This window comes from Onthophagus taurus, chromosome 5 (assembly GCF_036711975.1).
Source record: "Onthophagus taurus isolate NC chromosome 5, IU_Otau_3.0, whole genome shotgun sequence".
NCBI lineage: Eukaryota > Metazoa > Arthropoda > Insecta > Coleoptera > Scarabaeidae > Onthophagus > Onthophagus taurus.
Window position 1 is genome coordinate 6,127,507 of NC_091970.1, and position 18,356 is coordinate 6,145,862.

General features: G+C 34.9%; 2 protein-coding genes across 3 annotated transcripts in view; both read left to right on the forward strand.

The window, feature by feature from the left end:
* The first annotated feature begins 1,342 nt into the window (after nt 1-1,342).
* Nucleotides 1,343-14,650, forward strand: LOC111426442 (spermatogenesis-associated protein 20). The gene is made up of 6 exons (XM_023060958.2): nt 1,343-1,598; nt 1,749-2,302; nt 3,814-4,858; nt 4,907-5,115; nt 13,600-13,799; nt 14,267-14,650. Exons 1-6 carry the CDS (start codon nt 1,459-1,461, stop codon nt 14,546-14,548), a joined length of 2,430 nt encoding a protein of 809 aa, XP_022916726.2. The 5' UTR covers nt 1,343-1,458; the 3' UTR covers nt 14,549-14,650.
* Nucleotides 14,651-15,079: 429 nt separating this feature from the next.
* LOC111426592 (Ca[2+]-channel protein alpha[[1]] subunit T) overlaps nt 15,080-18,356 on the forward strand; it is a 94,335-nt gene continuing 91,058 nt past the window's right edge. For both annotated transcript variants that reach the window (XM_071195778.1, XM_071195779.1), the window contains exons 1-2: nt 15,080-15,212; nt 17,177-17,483. In XM_071195778.1, the coding sequence (XP_071051879.1) occupies nt 17,351-17,483 (133 nt within the window). In that variant the 5' untranslated portion in view covers nt 15,080-15,212; nt 17,177-17,350. The remainder of the gene's footprint in view (nt 15,213-17,176; nt 17,484-18,356) is intronic.

Below are 18,356 nucleotides of genomic sequence, written 5' to 3' on the forward strand. Positions count from 1 at the left end.
TTTTGATCTTGGGATACCATCCCTTGAAATTTTCTGCAATCTGTTGTCATCCATCGATTATATCTTGGATACCTCAGAGTTATCTGATTTTTCTCAGGGTGTAGCCTGCTATGGATCTTGTGTTCTCATCTCTGCTGTTCGAATGATTCTTTTTCTAAAGAGGCATGGCTAAACCCAAAGCTTTCTAGTTCTAGGCCTAGTGTTAGTTCTAGTTTTAGTGCAATAAAAATATATTCATGTTAATGTTTCTTTTTAATAAAGAATACATCATCATAAAAGAACACCATGAAGTTGTCTATTATATGATAATTAACTTCAAATTTAAAATATCAACCTCAATTTTGACATATTTGTAATTTTCATTAAATATCCTTTAAAATGAGTACAAACACGACATATTTATCTTCAATATTAATAAAGTTATGGTCAACTTTCGATTAGAAATGTCAACGTCAATTTTGACATATTTGTAATTGTCGTGAAAAATCCTTTGAAATGCGTCTTCAGACTTTTCTAAGTTCTTGACTCAGACGCCCGGCTAAACCTAAAATTTTCTAATTCTAGGTCTAGTGTTAGTTCTAGTTAATTATTTAACCCTAAATTCTTGTACATTTTAATTGATCTAAAAAATTTTTTTTTGATTTAATCCACTTACCTCGCTCATAATTTCATCCATTTACCCATTTTGAATTAAATACAACCTTTAAATCCAATTAATTATGTGTTTTTCACTAAAAAATCTTAAATTCAACGTCAATTTTGACAAGCAACTCTAATATTTGGATCTTAATCACCATGGTAACCGAGTCAAGTTGGATAACCTTAAAATAATAAAATTTTATTCCGATTTTTTATCAATCTAACTTAATTTTTATTAATTTTAAAACTATTCGAATTCTTTACGATTATCTCTCATTCATAATAAATTCGTTAATTGTAGTGAATTTAAATTGATTCTAATTAACAGAAATAAATTAAAAATATCTCTTTGATTTAATCCACTTACCTTGTATGTAATACCTTAAATAAACGAATTTTGAGTTAAATACAGCCATTTAAACCAATTAAATAAGAAGTAGTGTTAAGTTAATTCTAGTTTTAGTTCAATATAATCCATAATAATAAATTTTAAATTCAATAACTTGTAACTAACGCCATCTTTTGACCGGCGATCGTTTTTATTCCGCAATTACGGACCAACTCCTAAAAATTGATGGTTAATTATAGATCTTTAAAACAAAATAAAATAAATTAATCGATTAATTATTAAATAAAACCAATTTATAAATTAGTAAAATAAAATAAAATTTGTATTTGACATTTGACAGTCAGCTGATTGGTACGGGACGAAAACAAACACGATTTGACGTTTGGCTAAAATTTTGACAGTTGCCGCGTGTTCGTTCTTGCAAGAATTATATAAAACCCGAATATGCGAAAATCGTTAGTGACGGTGCAATGTATGGGAATTTGCGCCTGTTAGGTGTTCAATGCAATATCATACGAGCGGCAAAATGTTTTGGTAACTTTACGATAAGAAACGCGTGCAACCCCTCGAAGTTAAATTGTAATTATGTCGCGTCGTTAAAGAATTTTAGGTAATTAATACGTTTTATTAATATAAAATCATTAAATTTAACGTTTTTTAGAAAGTAAGGTTATTCAATGAGTTTACTAGTTTAATTCGTGTGTTAATCGCTAGATGGCGCCACTTAACAAATATTGTGTATTTTTTTAATTTGTTTTAGTGTTAATTCCAAGCCGTATAATTTCGAAAAATTAGCTCGTAAAATGGCAACTGGACCAAGTACGAGCTCATTACCTGTAACAGACATAAAAACGAATAAACTCTCTTATGAAAAATCACCATATTTACTGCAACATGCAACGAACCCCGTGGATTGGTTCCCTTGGGGCGACGAAGCTTTTGAAAAGGCAAAAAACGAGAATAAACTAATTTTTTTATCCGTGGGATATTCAACATGCCATTGGTGCCATGTTATGGAGAAAGAATCGTTTGAAAACGCCGCAGTGGCTGAAATTTTAAACAAATCTTATGTTTCAATAAAAGTTGATCGTGAAGAACGACCGGATGTTGATAAAGTTTATATGACTTATGTCCAAAGAACCACGGGTGGTGGAGGTTGGCCTATGTCGGTTTTTTTAACACCCAATTTAGAGCCAGTTTATGGAGGAACTTATTTCCCCCCAGAAGATAAATATGGAAGAGTTGGTTTTAAAACATTGCTCTCTATGATTGCCAAACAATGGGAAGCTAATCATGAGGAATTAGGCGCTAAAGGTAAATTCTTAACCTTCGAGCGGGCGCGTGTCATAAATTTTATGGCATCTGATCCCTATTAATAAATATTACATTATTTTTAATAAAACAGTTAAAACATACATTTTGCTAGAGTAAAAATGTTTAATTTATATTAAACAATTGTTAAAAACATAAAATGAATCGATTAATTTTTGAAATTTAACAATTTCATATAAATTGCAATACAGGGTGTCTCACATAACTGGTTCGTTAGAACTTTTTGAGGTTCCACTATTCGTAGAGATTTGAAATTTTGGTAATATTCGGATCTTTCGATCTAAAATATTTTCAAGATTTCCGTCACTTCCGGTCTACCGGAAGTAGACCATAACTTCGTTATTTTAAATGGAATGCTATAGTTTTTATTACACCATTTAATTGTACGTAAAAAAATAGGTTGGCTTTGATAAAACTTATTGGTACCTAACGTTTTTCGTTTTCGAGTTATTTTGGTTTTAAGCTTTTTTTTGGTAAATTTCAACATGCTCTTTAAAACCCCATATCTCAGCCAACGTTAATTCAAAAAAGATCTACATTGCCACGATTACTCTTCAGATGATGTCAAATAGATTGTCATTTGTTGTATCGGAGTATCTTATACAGGATGGTCAAAAATTGAATTAGTTTCTCCAGAAAATTTCAAAAAATTAATGATTTTCTTAGTTCTGGATATATTGAGACCAAAAGAAACCGCATATTTCCGGTCACCAGTGATGAAGTCAACGAAATAAATATTTTATCGTATTTTATTGGATATCTAAATTAAATTTATAATATAAATTCATATTTTTATCATTAATTTTTTGTTTTAATTGTTTCATTTATTAAGTAGAATCTAACAGGACTGCTACATGCATTGTATTTTTGTAGCCCACTACTGGTTGGTTGCCCCCACTCTACGTCACACTATTTGCCACGCCCTGTTAACTGTCATTAATACTATGCGTTTGCTGTGTGTTTTTAGAGATTTAGAGGTTACATGATAGACATTAATACGTCTAAAAAAATAAAACTTCAAAAATAATATGAATACGTCTACGATATAACCTCTAAAAATACACAAACGCATAGAGCTGGGCTTGGCGAATGGTGTGACGTAGTTTGCGGGCACGTTGTTGCAACAATGAATGCAGCAGTCCTGCGCCACAACTAATAAAGAATTTTTTATTTGAAACAATTTTCTTTACAACCACAAATGGCGAAGTTATTGGCTATATTCCAGACATTTGACACACCCTGTATATAAAATAAAATTGTCATTAAGGACCTGTATTTTTCAAAAATGTGCAAACGATCCGAAACCTTCATGTATGACTCAAAACCTGTTTCTAATACATTTATATCCCTTAATACATCCCATAATATAAATATGGCCTTATAAATCAAATTTTTTGTCTTTTCGAAAATTGTCATAAATTTTATGACGGCGCGCCCGCTCGAAAATTAAATAAAAAAAATCTTAATTTAAAAATTAAAAACAAAAATTTTAGCAAAAGCTTCCATCAACGCCATTCAACGATTAACCGCACAAAGCTTTCAAACAACATCCGAGTTAGATATCCCAGAAAGTGACACAATTCGTAAATGCACCTCAATGTTTTTAAAATCTTACGATAAAACTTACGGAGGGTTTTCCGATGCACCAAAGTTTCCCCAACCAAGCAATTACAATTATCTTTTTCACGTTTATTCGAAAGACCCGACTTCGGAACAAGGAAAAGAAATCTTTGAAAGTTGTACTCATAGCTTAAAAAAGATGGCTTACGGTGGAATTCACGACCACGTAAGCACGGGTTTTGCACGTTACTCGGTTGATTCACGTTGGCATGTACCTCATTTTGAAAAGATGCTTTACGATCAAGGCCAATTAGCAGTCGCTTATTGCGACGCCTATCAAATATCAAAAGACGATTTTTTCAAAGAAATCGTTGAAGATATCTTAAATTACGCATCGAGAGATTTAAGTCATGATTTGGGGGGGTTTTACGGTGCTGAAGACGCAGATTCTTATCCAACAGAAAAATCAAAGCATAAAAAAGAAGGTGCTTTTTGCGTTTGGGAATACTCTGAGTTAGAAAATTTGTTAACAATGAAACACAATCGATTCCGTTATTTTGATCTTTTTTGTTATCATTTCGACGTGAAGAAATCCGGAAATGTTCCACCTCAATACGATCCTCATAATGAATTGACAAATAAAAATATTTTGGGGTGCTTTAGATCTTATGAAGCTACTTCGACCGCTTTTAACGTTACAATTGATGAGGTTAAAGAAATTTTAAAGCAATGTTACGATGTTCTTTATGAGGAACGATTAAAGCGACCCAAACCTCATGTTGATACTAAAATCGTTACCGCTTGGAATGGTTTAATGATATCTGGTTTTGCAAAGGCTGGATTTGTTTTAAATAGATCCGAATATGTTGATCGTGCTGTGAAAGCTCTCGAATTTGTTAACGAGTATTTATATAATGACACAAATAGGACTTTATTGAGATGTTGTTATAAAGACGATTCCGGAAATATTAGTCAAATGTAAGAAAATTAAAGATAATTTTTATGTTATTTAATAATTTTTTTTAGTTCCACGCCTATTAACGGATTTGTTCAAGATTACGCTTTCTTAATTAGAAGTTTAATCGATACGTATGAAGCTACGTTAGATTGTAGGTGGTTAGAGTGGGCTGAAACACTTCAAGATACCCAAAATGAGCTGTTTTGGGATGAAGAGGATTTTGGGTATTTCACAAGCCCTGAAGGGGATCCTTCGATTGTTATTCGAGATAAAGAAGGTAAGAATTTTAAACCGAAATTAACGAAACTTTAATAACTCTGTTCAAACTTTCGATTTGCCACTATTATTATACGTGCACATATCGCTACTTTTCTTTTCACGGTACGTATAAAATTACATAATTTTCATGAATATACATAGCATATTAAGCCGAGGTCGCTTGCGGCCGAGGCGCTAGCTCCATATCATATTGATACTAAACTACACGATTTTTAAGAATTTATTTGTATAGTAAGCCGAGGTCGCTTGCGGCCGAGGCTCTAGCTCCATATTATATAGATACTAAACTACAGGATTGCTAAGAATTTATTTCTATAGTAAGCCGAGGTCGCTTGCGGCCGAGGCTCTAGCTCCATATTATCTAGATAGTAAACTATAAGATTACTAAGGATTTGTTACTGTATTAAGCCGAGGTCGCTTGCGGCCGAGGCGCTAGTTCCATATTATATCGATAGTAAACTGTAAGATTACTAAGGATTAAATTTTATATTAAGCCGAGGTCGCTTGCGGCCGAGGCTCTAGCTTCATAATATATGTATAGATACTAAACTACCCGATTTCTAAGAATTTATTTTCATAGTAAGCCGAGGTCGCTTGCGGCCGAGGCTCTAGCTCCATATTATACAGGGATGTCCCGAAACTCAACGTCAAGCGGACACCGGGTGAGAGGCCAACCCATACCTGTTCTGGTAAAAATGAGAAAAAATTCCATGTCTCTTAGTTAAGTTATAATCAGAGTCACGACGTTTCGGGCAGTTGAGGTCACCATCTGTATAGAGCAGCGAACGGGTTATAGCGTAGTAGTAACATGCTTCTATCGAGCACATCGTTGTGCCGCAACGTATCGATACTGGTTGAATGGCCCATATAAAATTTGTGGGGTTCTCTGCGGTACAGCGTTGAATACGTGTTTGGCCGATTGTCTGACTAAAACTCAACCAGTGGCGTGGTATTCTATATGTGGCGTGATGTGGTCCATGTGGCCCGAGTCTCTACCGTAAGGCGACGAGCCGCCAATGAATTGCCCGACAACGTCGCGGCTCTGGTTATAATAGAGATACTTTTCAAAATGTTAAAAATCGGTCCCGTACATCATATCTTTAGGTACTACGGTCAGAAATGTTCGCAATTTAATAGTGATTTTTTTTAATAATCTATTCCTTGTGAACCATGCTACTGTAGAAGTCACAAATCAAACAACAAAAGTCGTTAGTTTTGCGAAAAAATATACAGTGAAGACCGGTTATAACGAGCAGTCAAGGGACCGAAAAAATTGCTCGCTATAGACGGTACCTCGTTATAACCAAGGTTGTCGTAATATGTAACATAAATTTTAATACTTGTGCAAAAAGTAGTAACTAGCAATTTTAAAAACGAATTAAAAAAATCTTTTTGTTTTTGCACTTTTACAATGAAATTTTTGTTTATTTACTATCAGAAATTAATCACTATGAGAAATTTTGTTTGCTTTAAAAGTATACGATTGAAAAGGTAAAAACAAAAAAATACATTATCATGTTTTTGTAATTTTTCATAACTTTATTGTTTAAGGCTCGTTACTACCATCTTCTGGTTAAGCTATCTAAGGGATTATTACCACGGTTACGGTTATTTTACGCGCTCTGATTGGCTAGTAGATGAGTTTATCTATAAGATAAATTTAACTAAAATATGGTAGTAATGGACCTAAGACAGATACAACTACCTAATAGACTAAAACTAATTAACTAAACATCTATACTATTATACATCTAAAATTAATTTTTATTGAAATATTCTCGGATGTTTTTCTGTTTTATGCTTTTATGTAATAATTCCTGGCGAATATTTTTGTTTATTGTATCGTATGCGAACATACATTCAGTATTGTCCGCATAGTTGGTTGCAATGTAACGTGTCAACCTAGAAAATGCTTCTAAAAATTCATTTTTTGATATGTTTCGTTCTACCTCTTCATCTGATTCACCGTCACATTCATTATCTTTATTCAACACGTTAGACATTATTTCAGTGTCAGATAGAATGGAACCAGTAGTAACATCGTCATCGATAGTGGCAAATAAATTTAAATCGATACTGTCTATTTCCAAACCGTTTTTCTCTGCCCAACTAGAAAGATTTTCTTCCACAGAGATACGCGTAATTAATTGAGCTAAGGGAATTTCATCTTCCTCGCTAAAATTCTCTGCAAGATTGCCGAATGCATGACGAAAGCAATTCATTATTGTTTCTTTTTTAACATTTATCCATGCGCTGTTTAGCATTATTATGGCATCTAAAATATCGATTTTTAATTTTTCATTCAGATCCATAGCTTCTACTAACTTGAACAATAACTTTTGTCGGTAAAACGTTTTCATTGATTTAATTATGCCTTGGTCCATAGGTTGTAAGACGGAAGTTGAATTTGGCGGAAAGTACGCAAGTTCCATACATTCTAAGTTGTTAATATGAGGATTTTTGTAACGACGTATAGATACAAGTTCACGTAAATCTAGCGATAAACTGAACTGCCGATGCTGCCTGTACATGGTGCCTAAATGGCGCGTCACGACGTCACCAGATTTTTACGTCATTCGCTCGTTATAGACGGTACAAAATACGCAAAACTACAACCGAGCTCTCGTTATAACCGAACTCTCGTTATAACCGAGCACGCGTTATAACTGAAATTTTTTACATTGTAAGGATAGGATTTTTCACGGGACTTGGAAGCTTGCTCGTTATAGAGCAGATGCTCGTTATAAAGCATACTCGTTATAACCGGTCTTTACTGTATTAATTTGATTGAGTTAAGGTTGCAAGAATTTATGTGTATTAAGTTTGACACACGATTTCTAAAAAAAGGAGTAGTACAACACCCTTGGCAAGTAATTTTAAAAGATGGCCTCTTTAGTCAAGTTTCCAAAATGGTACAACACTTGCCATTTTTCTTGTCATAAAAAACATTATTGCCTGTTTTTCTGCAAAAAACACGTTATTTAAAAAATTCATACTTTTGTATGTTATTTGTATTTATTTTTTATTTCCTCTTAACTTTGTTAGAAGATGTGCCAGTCATTATCTACGAACTATAAAATGTGGTTTCAAGAAGATGGTTGCCCTTATGTCTTGCAAAAAGACTCTTTCAAATAAGGTTAATCTAAAGACAAAATTAAACAAACAAATTTATTTATTATTAATTTTATAGTATTATTTTCTTAAAACTAAGGCAAATGCTCAAATTATTTGCCGTCGGCACTATTAGAAGCTCTACATCGTCACAGAAAAGATCTTTTTACTAGTTGTGCAGATCTCTTTGCATTTATTTCTTCTGCTGCTGTATAAATATTGTGGCTCAGTTCGGCAAGATTTTCAATCGGTTTTTAATACACTGTTTCTTTTATGCAATCCTAATAAGAAAATCAAAGGGATTTAGACCCAGAGAATGAGGAGGCCACGTAATCGAACCACGACGCCCAATTCATCTTTCTGGGTATTCTGTATGCAATCCCATACAGGACAAGCATAATGAGCAGGGCAACCATCTTGTTGAAACCACATTTCTCTGTAGATATTGAGTGGCACATTTTCTAACAAAGTTGTTAAATCATTTGGTAGAGGATAGGTTGAAAGTACAAAACATATTCCCCAAATTTCATTTTCCTAGCGTTTATGGTTTTTGAGAAAAAAAAATTAAACCAAAATTTTCCGTCATTTTTGGAAGGGTGTAGCTCCTTAGGGGAGCCGAAGTCACCCATGGCTCATATATCAAAATACCCTTAAAATTCACTAAAGAATCGCCCCTTGAAGTTTGTTGCGGTCATTCAGATACACCCTGTATAGATAGTAAACTATAAGATTAGCTAATCTTTTTAGATTGTAAATAAGCGTCAAAACATGGAAAAAGTGTCAGAAAGTGTTATATTCTGGATACTGAATTTGGTACTATTCCTAGAAGTGCTGTATTGGAAAGTTAAGAAATCAGCGAGAGAAGCAGTGGGAATACAATCTCGGGCAGCATCTTAATGAATTGACTATCCCTAAGTCTGCTTAATCTATGCTCTCTTTTTTTCAACCTTGTTTTTTTGTAACTCATCTCTTGCTACTCAAATTCTTTATGATTAATATTTTTCAACGAAAATTTTTTTTTAAGTATTACAAATAAATAATATTTTTTGAGTTGGTTATAAAAACGTAAGTTGTCGATCTGTAACGTTTTTACAAACGATGGCACTCAAAGTGGGAGGGTTGAACGAATTGGGATGACGAAGAAAATCGCTCTCAGGGGCGAAAGGTGGGAGGGAAAATGGAAAAGAAATGGGTGTTTTCGATCGCGATGAAGTAGTTTTTTTTCTTATAAATCGTATCACGTTGCTAAGAAAACTTGGAAAGAAAAAAATAAAATAGAAACGAAATTATTGTTAACTCTTACATCGTCTTGAACGGTTAACTTTATCTGCTTGTAATTCTGGTTGGTTGACCCGATGTTTGTTCAACTCCCCCTCTTTCTCTATCCAGAATTTAAGGGTTCGTGGAAATCCCTCCTGGCGTGAATATAACCGGTGTAGACACGTGTTATCTCCTACTGGCGACGTGGCACCTTCTTGTCTAGTCAAAGAACGATCGATCGGCTCTGCGTTAGCAAATTTCGACGTTGCCACAATAACTTTATCGCTATGTCCTAATCCGGACGGTTTTATTACGTCCTTTTCGACGGATGCGCCACTACGACGCCCTTATCTAGCAAATTTGCGAAGTTAAGAGCACATTTCAGATGGTTATCTAATAACACCGTCTAAGCGTCTTATCTTTTAAGCTTCCTCTCAATGCGAGGGACGTTAATAATCCGGGGATTTTGGAGAATATAAAGATTCGAGTTTAATTTGATAATAAATTATCGTTTTTTTTTAATTGGACAATAATTTATTATACATTAAAAGTGAACTGTTTAATAAATAAAAATGTTGCACAGAGTGCGCTAGGTAAACCTAAATTATTAATATTCGCTTGGGAAAATCGATACGTGGCCGGTTTCGAACCTCGACATAGAAAAATGGGTCGTTTACCATTTCCCGATGTTTCGACGATCGACACTTTAACATCGTCTATAAAACAGGACATCTAAAGACAGGTTTATGTTTGTGGTTTAAATAATTAAAATGAAAGTCGATTACGAATGGTGGAGTTCTTTGAAATCGATTAAATTTAAATAAAAATTACAGATTATATTACAGATCGAGATGGGGTTGAATAAGCCGAGGTCGCTTGCGGCCGAGGCGCTAGTTCCATATCATATCGATAGTAAAGTACACAATTTCTAAGGATTTATTTCCATAACAAGCCGAGGTCGCTTGCGGCCGAGGCGCTAGTTTCAAATTATATCAAAGATACATAATTTTCAAGAATATATATTATAATCAAGCCGAGGTCGCTTGCGGCCGAGGCGCTAGTTCCGTATCATAACTATACTAAACTATACGATTTTTAAAGATTCACTTTCTTATTAAGCCGAGGTCGCTTGCGGCCAAGGCGCTAGTTCCATACCATATCGATGCTAATGTAGACAATTTCTAAGAATTTATTTCCATATTAAGTCGAGGTCGCTTGCGGCCGAGGCGCTAATTCCATACCATATCGATGCTAATGTACACAATTTCTAAGGATTTATTTCCATATTAAGTCGAGGACGTTAGTTCCATATCATATCAAAGATACATAATTTTTAAGAATATATATTATAATCAAGCCGAGGTCGCTTGCGACCGAGGCACTAGCTCCTTATCATAACTATACCAAACTGTACGATTTCTAAAGATTTACTTTCTTATTAAGCCGAGGTCGCTTGCGGCCGAGGCGCTAGTTCCATACCATTTCGATGCTAAAGTACACAATTTCTAAGGATTTATTTTATATTAAGTCGAGGCCGCTTGCGGCCGAGACGTTAGTTTCCATATCATATTAAAGATACATAATTTTTAAGAATATATATTATAATCAAGCTGAGGTCGCTTGCTCCGTATCATAACCACACCAAACTATACGATTTCTAAGGATTTACTTCCATATTATATCGAGGTCGTTTGCGGCCGAGACGCTAGTTCCATATCATATCAAAAGCATATAATTTTCATGTACAGGGAAACGTCGTTTTACGCCGGGGTTCTGTTCCGAGAGACACCGGCGTAAACAAAATCGGCGTAAAATGAACACAAATATAATGGACGGTATAAGGTTAGGTTCCTGTTGTGTTTATTTAATACATATCCTATATATATTCAAAATAAATAATAATCTCTTGATATAAATAATAAATTTTTTGAAATAAATCCAAAAATCCAGTTTCATTTGCTTTGATTGTTGCTTCCTTTCTTGCAGAATCATAGCATAAGGTCGAAGGGCAGCTATGACACTTCTTTCAACATTTCCGCTTCGATTGTAATCCCCATCTATGTCACAGAGCTCACCTGTTAACTTTTCTATAGAGGAAAGGATACGAGTTAGATAGTCGGTTTTTGGGATTTTCCTATCATTTTCTTTCTCATCCTCCTCTTTTTCTTCGGCATTTTCTGATTGAGGGCGATCATATGCCTCCATCAACTCTTCTAATTCTTGATTTGAGATTGGTTATTCATGCACGTCTAACAGTCCGGTCACATCTTCAGTTGTTACGTCTTCGAATCCACATTCGCGTGTAAACTTGATAATGTCTTCGTTTATGTTATTTACCACTTCTACACTTGCACCTTGTATAAATCCAGGAAGAAGTTTACACCAAACGCCGTTTAAACAATTGTTTGTCACTTCGTCCCTCTTAGCTTTTGTCAAGACCTCTAAAAGCCCGTGGATTCTGGGAATGGTACACTACCATTGGCTTAAATTTTAAAGAACCAGAAATATTTGATTCCAAGGGAACAGTCAGTCTATCCTTGGCGGCTTTAAATCCACGAGCACTACGTTCTTCTCGCGAAATAAATGTTCTCGATGGCAACTTCTTCCAATAGAGGCCTGTTTCATCAAAATTGAAGATGAGATCTGCAGGGTAATTCCCTTGTTCCACAATTTCTTTAAACTTTTAAAGGTAAGCTGCTGCTGCTTCTACATCAGCGCTCGCAGCTCGAGGTTTAAACGGATATTGGTTCGAGATTTGAATCTCGTGAAGCACCCAGTGCTTGCCAAGAAAGTTTCGCCAGTGATTTCTTGCGCCTTCAAATCAGAAAAAATCAACTGTGCTTTTTCGCATATGATTGCTTGTGTTACAGGAATATTCTTTTGATTGGCATCATCAACCCACAATGCCAACATTTTTTCCATTTTCTCTATATTTTTTTATTGTCGTCTGATGTCAGGCGAACCGGGGAATCCCACGCCGGCACCAACCGGCGTAAACCGAACCGGCGCAAAACAACGTTTACCTGTATATATATTATAATCAAGCCGAGGTCGCTTGCGGCCGAGGCGCTAGCTCCGTATCATATAACTTTACTAAAATACACGATTTCTAAAGATTTACTTTTTTATTAAGCCGAGGTCGCTTGATTTTATTTTTCAAATTCTGCACATTTTGAACGTTTTCAGAATAAAGTATTTGATTTAAATCCGTTTTACCTGATTTAAATCTGGTGAACGAGGTGGCCATGGGACAGGACCTCCTTGGCCAATCCAGTTATTGCCAAATCTGTTTTTTAAGTATGCTCGCGTAGCGCGTGCATAATGTGCTGGTGTTCCATCGTGCATAAAGAAGCAATCTTCTAGAATTTGTTGAGGTAATTCATCAAATGCCTCTGTAAGCTCATTTTGTAAAAAATGTATGTAAGCATCGGCTGTCAATCTCTTTGGAAGAAAAAATGGACCTGATCACTTATAACTCCAGCCCATACATTAATACTGAATCGCCACTGATGATGAATTTCTAGTATTGCATGGGGATTTTCATCACTCCAAATGTGCGCATTATGAATATTAAAAATTCCGCAAGTCGACGTTTACTACCTCTTCCTGTATGGCCCACCTACAAAAATCTCTCTTTTTCGCCATCATTTTCTGTTAGAGCTTGAACGGTGTTGTGATGATAAGGATGCAACTGCTCTGTTAAAATGAGGTGAACGGTTGTTTTCTTAATGTTTTCTTGTGCAGAAATTCTTCTTCGTAATCACAGTAACCACTTAATTATTATAAAAACAAATTAAAATTCATGATGTTAACAATATCAATTTATATTAGATACTATATACAGGATGTTCCAAAACAACTTTTATATAAAACCCTGTATATTACAATCAAGCCAAGGTCGCTTGTGCCCGAGGCGCTAGCTCCGTATTATATCTATACAAAACTACACATTTTTCATGGATATTTCTCCATATTAAGCTGTAAAATGAGTCATTTTACCATTTCCCGATGTTTCGACGATGAACATCGTCTATAAGACAGAGAAAATTACGTTGGAGTTGGAATTCTTTGAAAGGGATAGATTTTAAATAATTTTTTTTGTTTATTACAGATCAAGACGGGGCTGAACCAAGTGGAAATTCGGTTTCTGTCCACAATTTGGTTCGTCTTTCCGCTTACTTGAATCGACCGGATTTGAAGGACAAGGCGGGAAAGACTCTAACGGCTTTCGCGGAGCGCCTCCGCCAGATCGCGTTCGCTCTCCCGGAAATGACTTCCGGTCTGATGCATTACTCCGATTCCTTGCCACAGGTAGGTGCTTTATAGCTCTTTTCTAGTTAGGTTCCGGTACTAAAGATCAAAAGCGTGAACCTTTTTTTTTTATAAAAAAAATTTTCTTTTTTCTATTTTTCAAAGAAAAGAATTTCTATTAAAATCACAATAAATGTCATGGTCTTTGCGTAAGCAGAAGTCGATAAATAATTGTAAAGACAAGGGGTACTCTGTAAAAGGGGAAATCGAAGGGAATAAATTGAGATTGATCGTTCTCTGAGACCGTCGAGACTTGGGCGACCTCAGGAGTCACGGAAAACTTTCCTCGGTTAGAGTTAGGGCCATTGTGATACTGTTGATGACAGCTTGAAAGCGGTCCGGTTTGATCGATTCAAAACAAAGCGATGCTTTGCGTTTCAAAACATAATAATTCCAAAAATAAAACAACATTTAAATTGATCCATAAATTAAAACTAAAAATTGATGATTATGAATTTCTTTAACAGATATTCATTGTTGGTCATTTGGATGATGACAAGACTAAAGCACTTTTGAACGCTGTCCGGGAATGTTACATTCCAGGAAAAGTTTTGATTCTTGTTGATGATCCCGAAGGACGTTCCGAATTCCTTTACAAACGAATCGACTTTATGGGAAAATTGAAGAAAGTTGAAGGCCAACCGACAGCTTACGTATGCAGAAGTTATACTTGTTCTTTACCCGTAACGGATCCCGAAGCTTTAAAGAAAGCTTTAGATGTTGAATCTCGTAAAAAATCATCCTCTTAGAGTTTGTAAATTTGTAAATAGAAGAAAAAAGATATAGAGAGTTATTAATAATGTATTTTCGGTGATTGTGGTCTTTTAGAAAATAAAGTTTGACAGCAAAAATTGTTTTAAATAAATCTCCTTTCTATCTTCTAAATTTAAATCAGTTTTATAAGTTTTGGGTGTGGCAGAAATTGTTTATTTATCTCCTGAAAACTTATAAAAAAAAACTTTGACCTTATCCCAAAGCTTTAAAAAAAATCCTTTTCAGACGAAGACCCGGAGGGCCGAGTTTCTTTTGAGGACCGTTTCAGGGGTAACCCGGCAAAGGGGTTTTCAGTCAATGAGCAGAGCTGTAACAGGTATTTCTCTTCGCGTCTGTTGTAAGGATGTGCGCGCGTGCGCGTTTCTCTTTTCAGCTTGCAAAGCTGTTGCTTCTGACCAGTTCGCATCCGAAATCGGCGCGGAGAGGCTGAAAGCACACGCGAGAAAGCAAGTTTTTCCCAGTTTTCTTTTAGAAGGGTGTTCTCGCGAGCAACAAAAAAAAATTATCCGAATCATACCCGCGCGTTCTGTGCAATTAAATCGTAATTTTTTCGACCCGTTTCAGTGCGGAAAACTAAATTTTCAGTTTGGAAAAGTGAAAAGTTGAGATTTGCGAGGACCAGCCCGGAGCCGAGAGAAGGTGAGTACCCAAATTGATTAAATTTACGCTTAGATTAGATAACCCTCATTGGGATATTGAAATAAATCGCGTACGAGTTATTGATTGAGTCGTGAGTTAATATTGCGAGCTTTCAACAATGTTTTTCGCGATCTTAGGAATATGGTGGAGGCGGGAGGTTTTCTTTTGAACGCGATGCAGTGTAGTTTGGGACAATGGAGCAACAAGTAAGCCCGGGCAGAAGGAATTACAGCAGAAACAAATACGAAAGTTCTTTGTGGAAAAAGTTCGTTAAGAGTTGGGTTTTTATAAGACACTTTTTATCGTGCACTTTCATTATTACTTTGGATGGAACCCATAAATATTTACTTTAACATCATACCACTTTAATGTTTATGTAACCCCTTTTTTATATTTTACTTAAACGAATTACTTTTTGAATTTTTGCGATAATATACACAACAGCATTCATGAATCGGTATAAACTCAAATTGTAAGATCCTTTGTCTTATCAATACATAATTTAATAGTAAAGAACACGATATAGGTGTACACGATATAGGTATACATGATAATGATGTTTTTCTTTTCAAATGTATAAGAAACGGAGTTTAAGTCCATTTGCATTCTAAATCAACGAAAAGATAATAATTTATTTAAGGCTTAATGGAACAACGTCAACAAATACTTTATCTTTAAATAAAGCAATATGAACTCCTTTGAGTCAACTCGATAAATAGAATGGATAATGTAACTTGGGAAATATGAGCACAATCATATACTTATTGATAAAAAGCTTCTTTCCATATCTCCGTGATTAATTGGTGGAGATGAGAGACTAAATTTTAGCAGGAATTTCCTCCATACCTAAGGTTTTGTTGTTTCATTTCCCGTTCTAACATCTAAAAGTCCTTCAAAGTGAGCTTTTTATATGTTTTTGATATCTTCATCGCTGGTTTCCTTCCATTTAAAGTCACTAATTTATCAATTGGAAATGATATGAGTTAAATGGATTATTACTTTCTGCTTTTGACGTTTTAAGTTGCATTGTATCCATTGGAAGTGGCAAACATTAACTTTCATTTCTAGTTGTTGGTTCTAATCTCTGAGTTGCCATCTTGTGGTTCTGGCATCCAATCCAAATCACCCATAGAAATATTTTTCTGGCATCAGTTCAGATTTTATCTCCATCGGTTGGATTGGATCAATTGCAAATGCTAATATTTCAACTGAGTTGCTTTTAGACATCAATTTCTAACATTTCTGATTGGATGTTTCAATTGGAAGTGGAATGATCCTACTTTCTGGTATTGACTTTATAAGTTGTAGAAATTGTAGATATCATTTAATCACGATTTTTAACTTTAGTATTGGAGGGAAGCTTTTTTATGCTTTAAGCGATCGTTATTTGAAAGAAGAAATTAATTTCTTTATTTCATAACATTATTTTGAAATATCTCAATAAAATTTATTAGTTTATCTCCAACGCCGATTTTAATCAAAATTAAATTTAAAATTCCATCGTTTTGGTTAGAATAGATTTGCTTATTATTTCTATAAAGATGAGTCACAACAGGATCTTTAATCATCAACCCGATCCAATCATCATTTTTTCCAGATTATATCAATAATATTTAGCTTAAATTTATAATAATATTCATAAAACTTTTATCAGAAATTTGATTTTTTTTTCGATCGAGTTATTTTTTGTTTCACACATAAAATAAATTGTTCATTTAAGCGTTCTCCTTTTTAAAAACAAAATAAATTGATTGGCCATAATCATAGTTGAGAGGGGTTCCGCTTTTATAACTGATTTAAAACGCATAAAAACATTATAAATAAACCTTGTGTTCTTAGTACGTTTAGGAAATCGTAAAATAAATTCACACCTTCTGGTTTTATCAAGCAAAATTGAGCGAGTATATTTTTTACTTTATTAATATTTCGTAGAAATATTATTTTATCTTATTTTTTTTTTTTAGATTACGAAATAAAACGACGAGCGAAAAGTTGCGTTTGATCTTTAAAGAAAATTCTTCTAAGCAGATGTCTTCGAATCGAATTTAAGCGGGGTGGTTGGTGTGGGGTGGTTTGCGCCCCCCGAGATGTCTCCCAATGCCGAGGAGGCACCTACCGAGCTGTGATACAGCGTCAACATGCACTTTTATCCCGTGGGATATTCATATTGTAGGTCCAGCTCGGATGCCGGACTGGGCCAGAAACCCTCGTCGCGGCGCCAGGACCAAGATCCCACCGATAGCGGTGATTCCACTCTTTCAGATCTCGATGGTAAGTTTTAAATTTTAAATTTTGCTACAAAAAAATCTTTTAAAAACATTTAACATGCCACCAGTTTGTAAACAAACGACAATAAACGCCCCGCATTTTCAAACGACGGGCGCCGTAAACCCGCAGGAAGTGATTTACTGCTGCGTCCCGGTTAAACCTTGGAAATTTTGCCAAGGAATATTCATCTGTCCGCGATTTCATTAGAAAAAAGGTCCAAACAAGAAACTAAAGAAAATAAAGAATAAAAAAATACGAGTCCGAAGTTTATGATGGGCGGGATTTGTAGAAGCAAAATAAACCAAAAAGAAAAATAATAAAATTCTTCGTGTACACCATGCCGATTTTAGTACACGTTTTGTTGCGACATCTGTTGCTTTGCTGCTGTGTTAAACTCAGCTTCCGATGGCGGCTTGGGTTAATCTCCGGGTTTATTCTGGCACTCGCCAAGCCCTCGTCATTTCCGGTTACCAAATAAGGATAAGTGACGTTACCTCTACTACTACTAGGTTTCCGGGAAAACCATTTAATAACTGTTGATTTGAAATATTATCTTAATTATAACGTAGCGAAACTCATTTAGTCAATACAAGAAAGTTTCTCTTTGTTTCTGTTTATTTGAGAAAGGTGGATGAAAATATAACGTTCCCTGTTGTGCAAATAATCTTATCAGATTTTACGTTCACTTCAAGAGTTTTATCATAAAGTAAGATCTTACGTCATGAATTATCGTTTAGATCTCCAAAGTAGTGTTTTCTTATCTTTCTTTACTACATCCAGTGTTTTTGAAGGCCAAGTGCGACCCAATTAAAAAATATTAATGATTACCTATTCCCCTTCTCCTCATTGCCACAGCGGAATCTCTTCTCTTCATCA

Excerpts from the sequence above, each read along its gene's own strand:
- LOC111426442 (XM_023060958.2), top strand. The coding sequence starts at position 1,459 with ATGTATGGGAATTTGCGCCTGTTAGGTGTTCAATGCAATATCATACGA. Across the intron at positions 1,599-1,748 it reads GCGTCGTTAAAGAATTTTAG|TGTTAATTCCAAGCCGTATA; the intron begins GTAATTAATACG and ends AATTTGTTTTAG. Across the intron at positions 4,859-4,906 it reads TCCGGAAATATTAGTCAAAT|TTCCACGCCTATTAACGGAT; the intron begins GTAAGAAAATTA and ends AATTTTTTTTAG.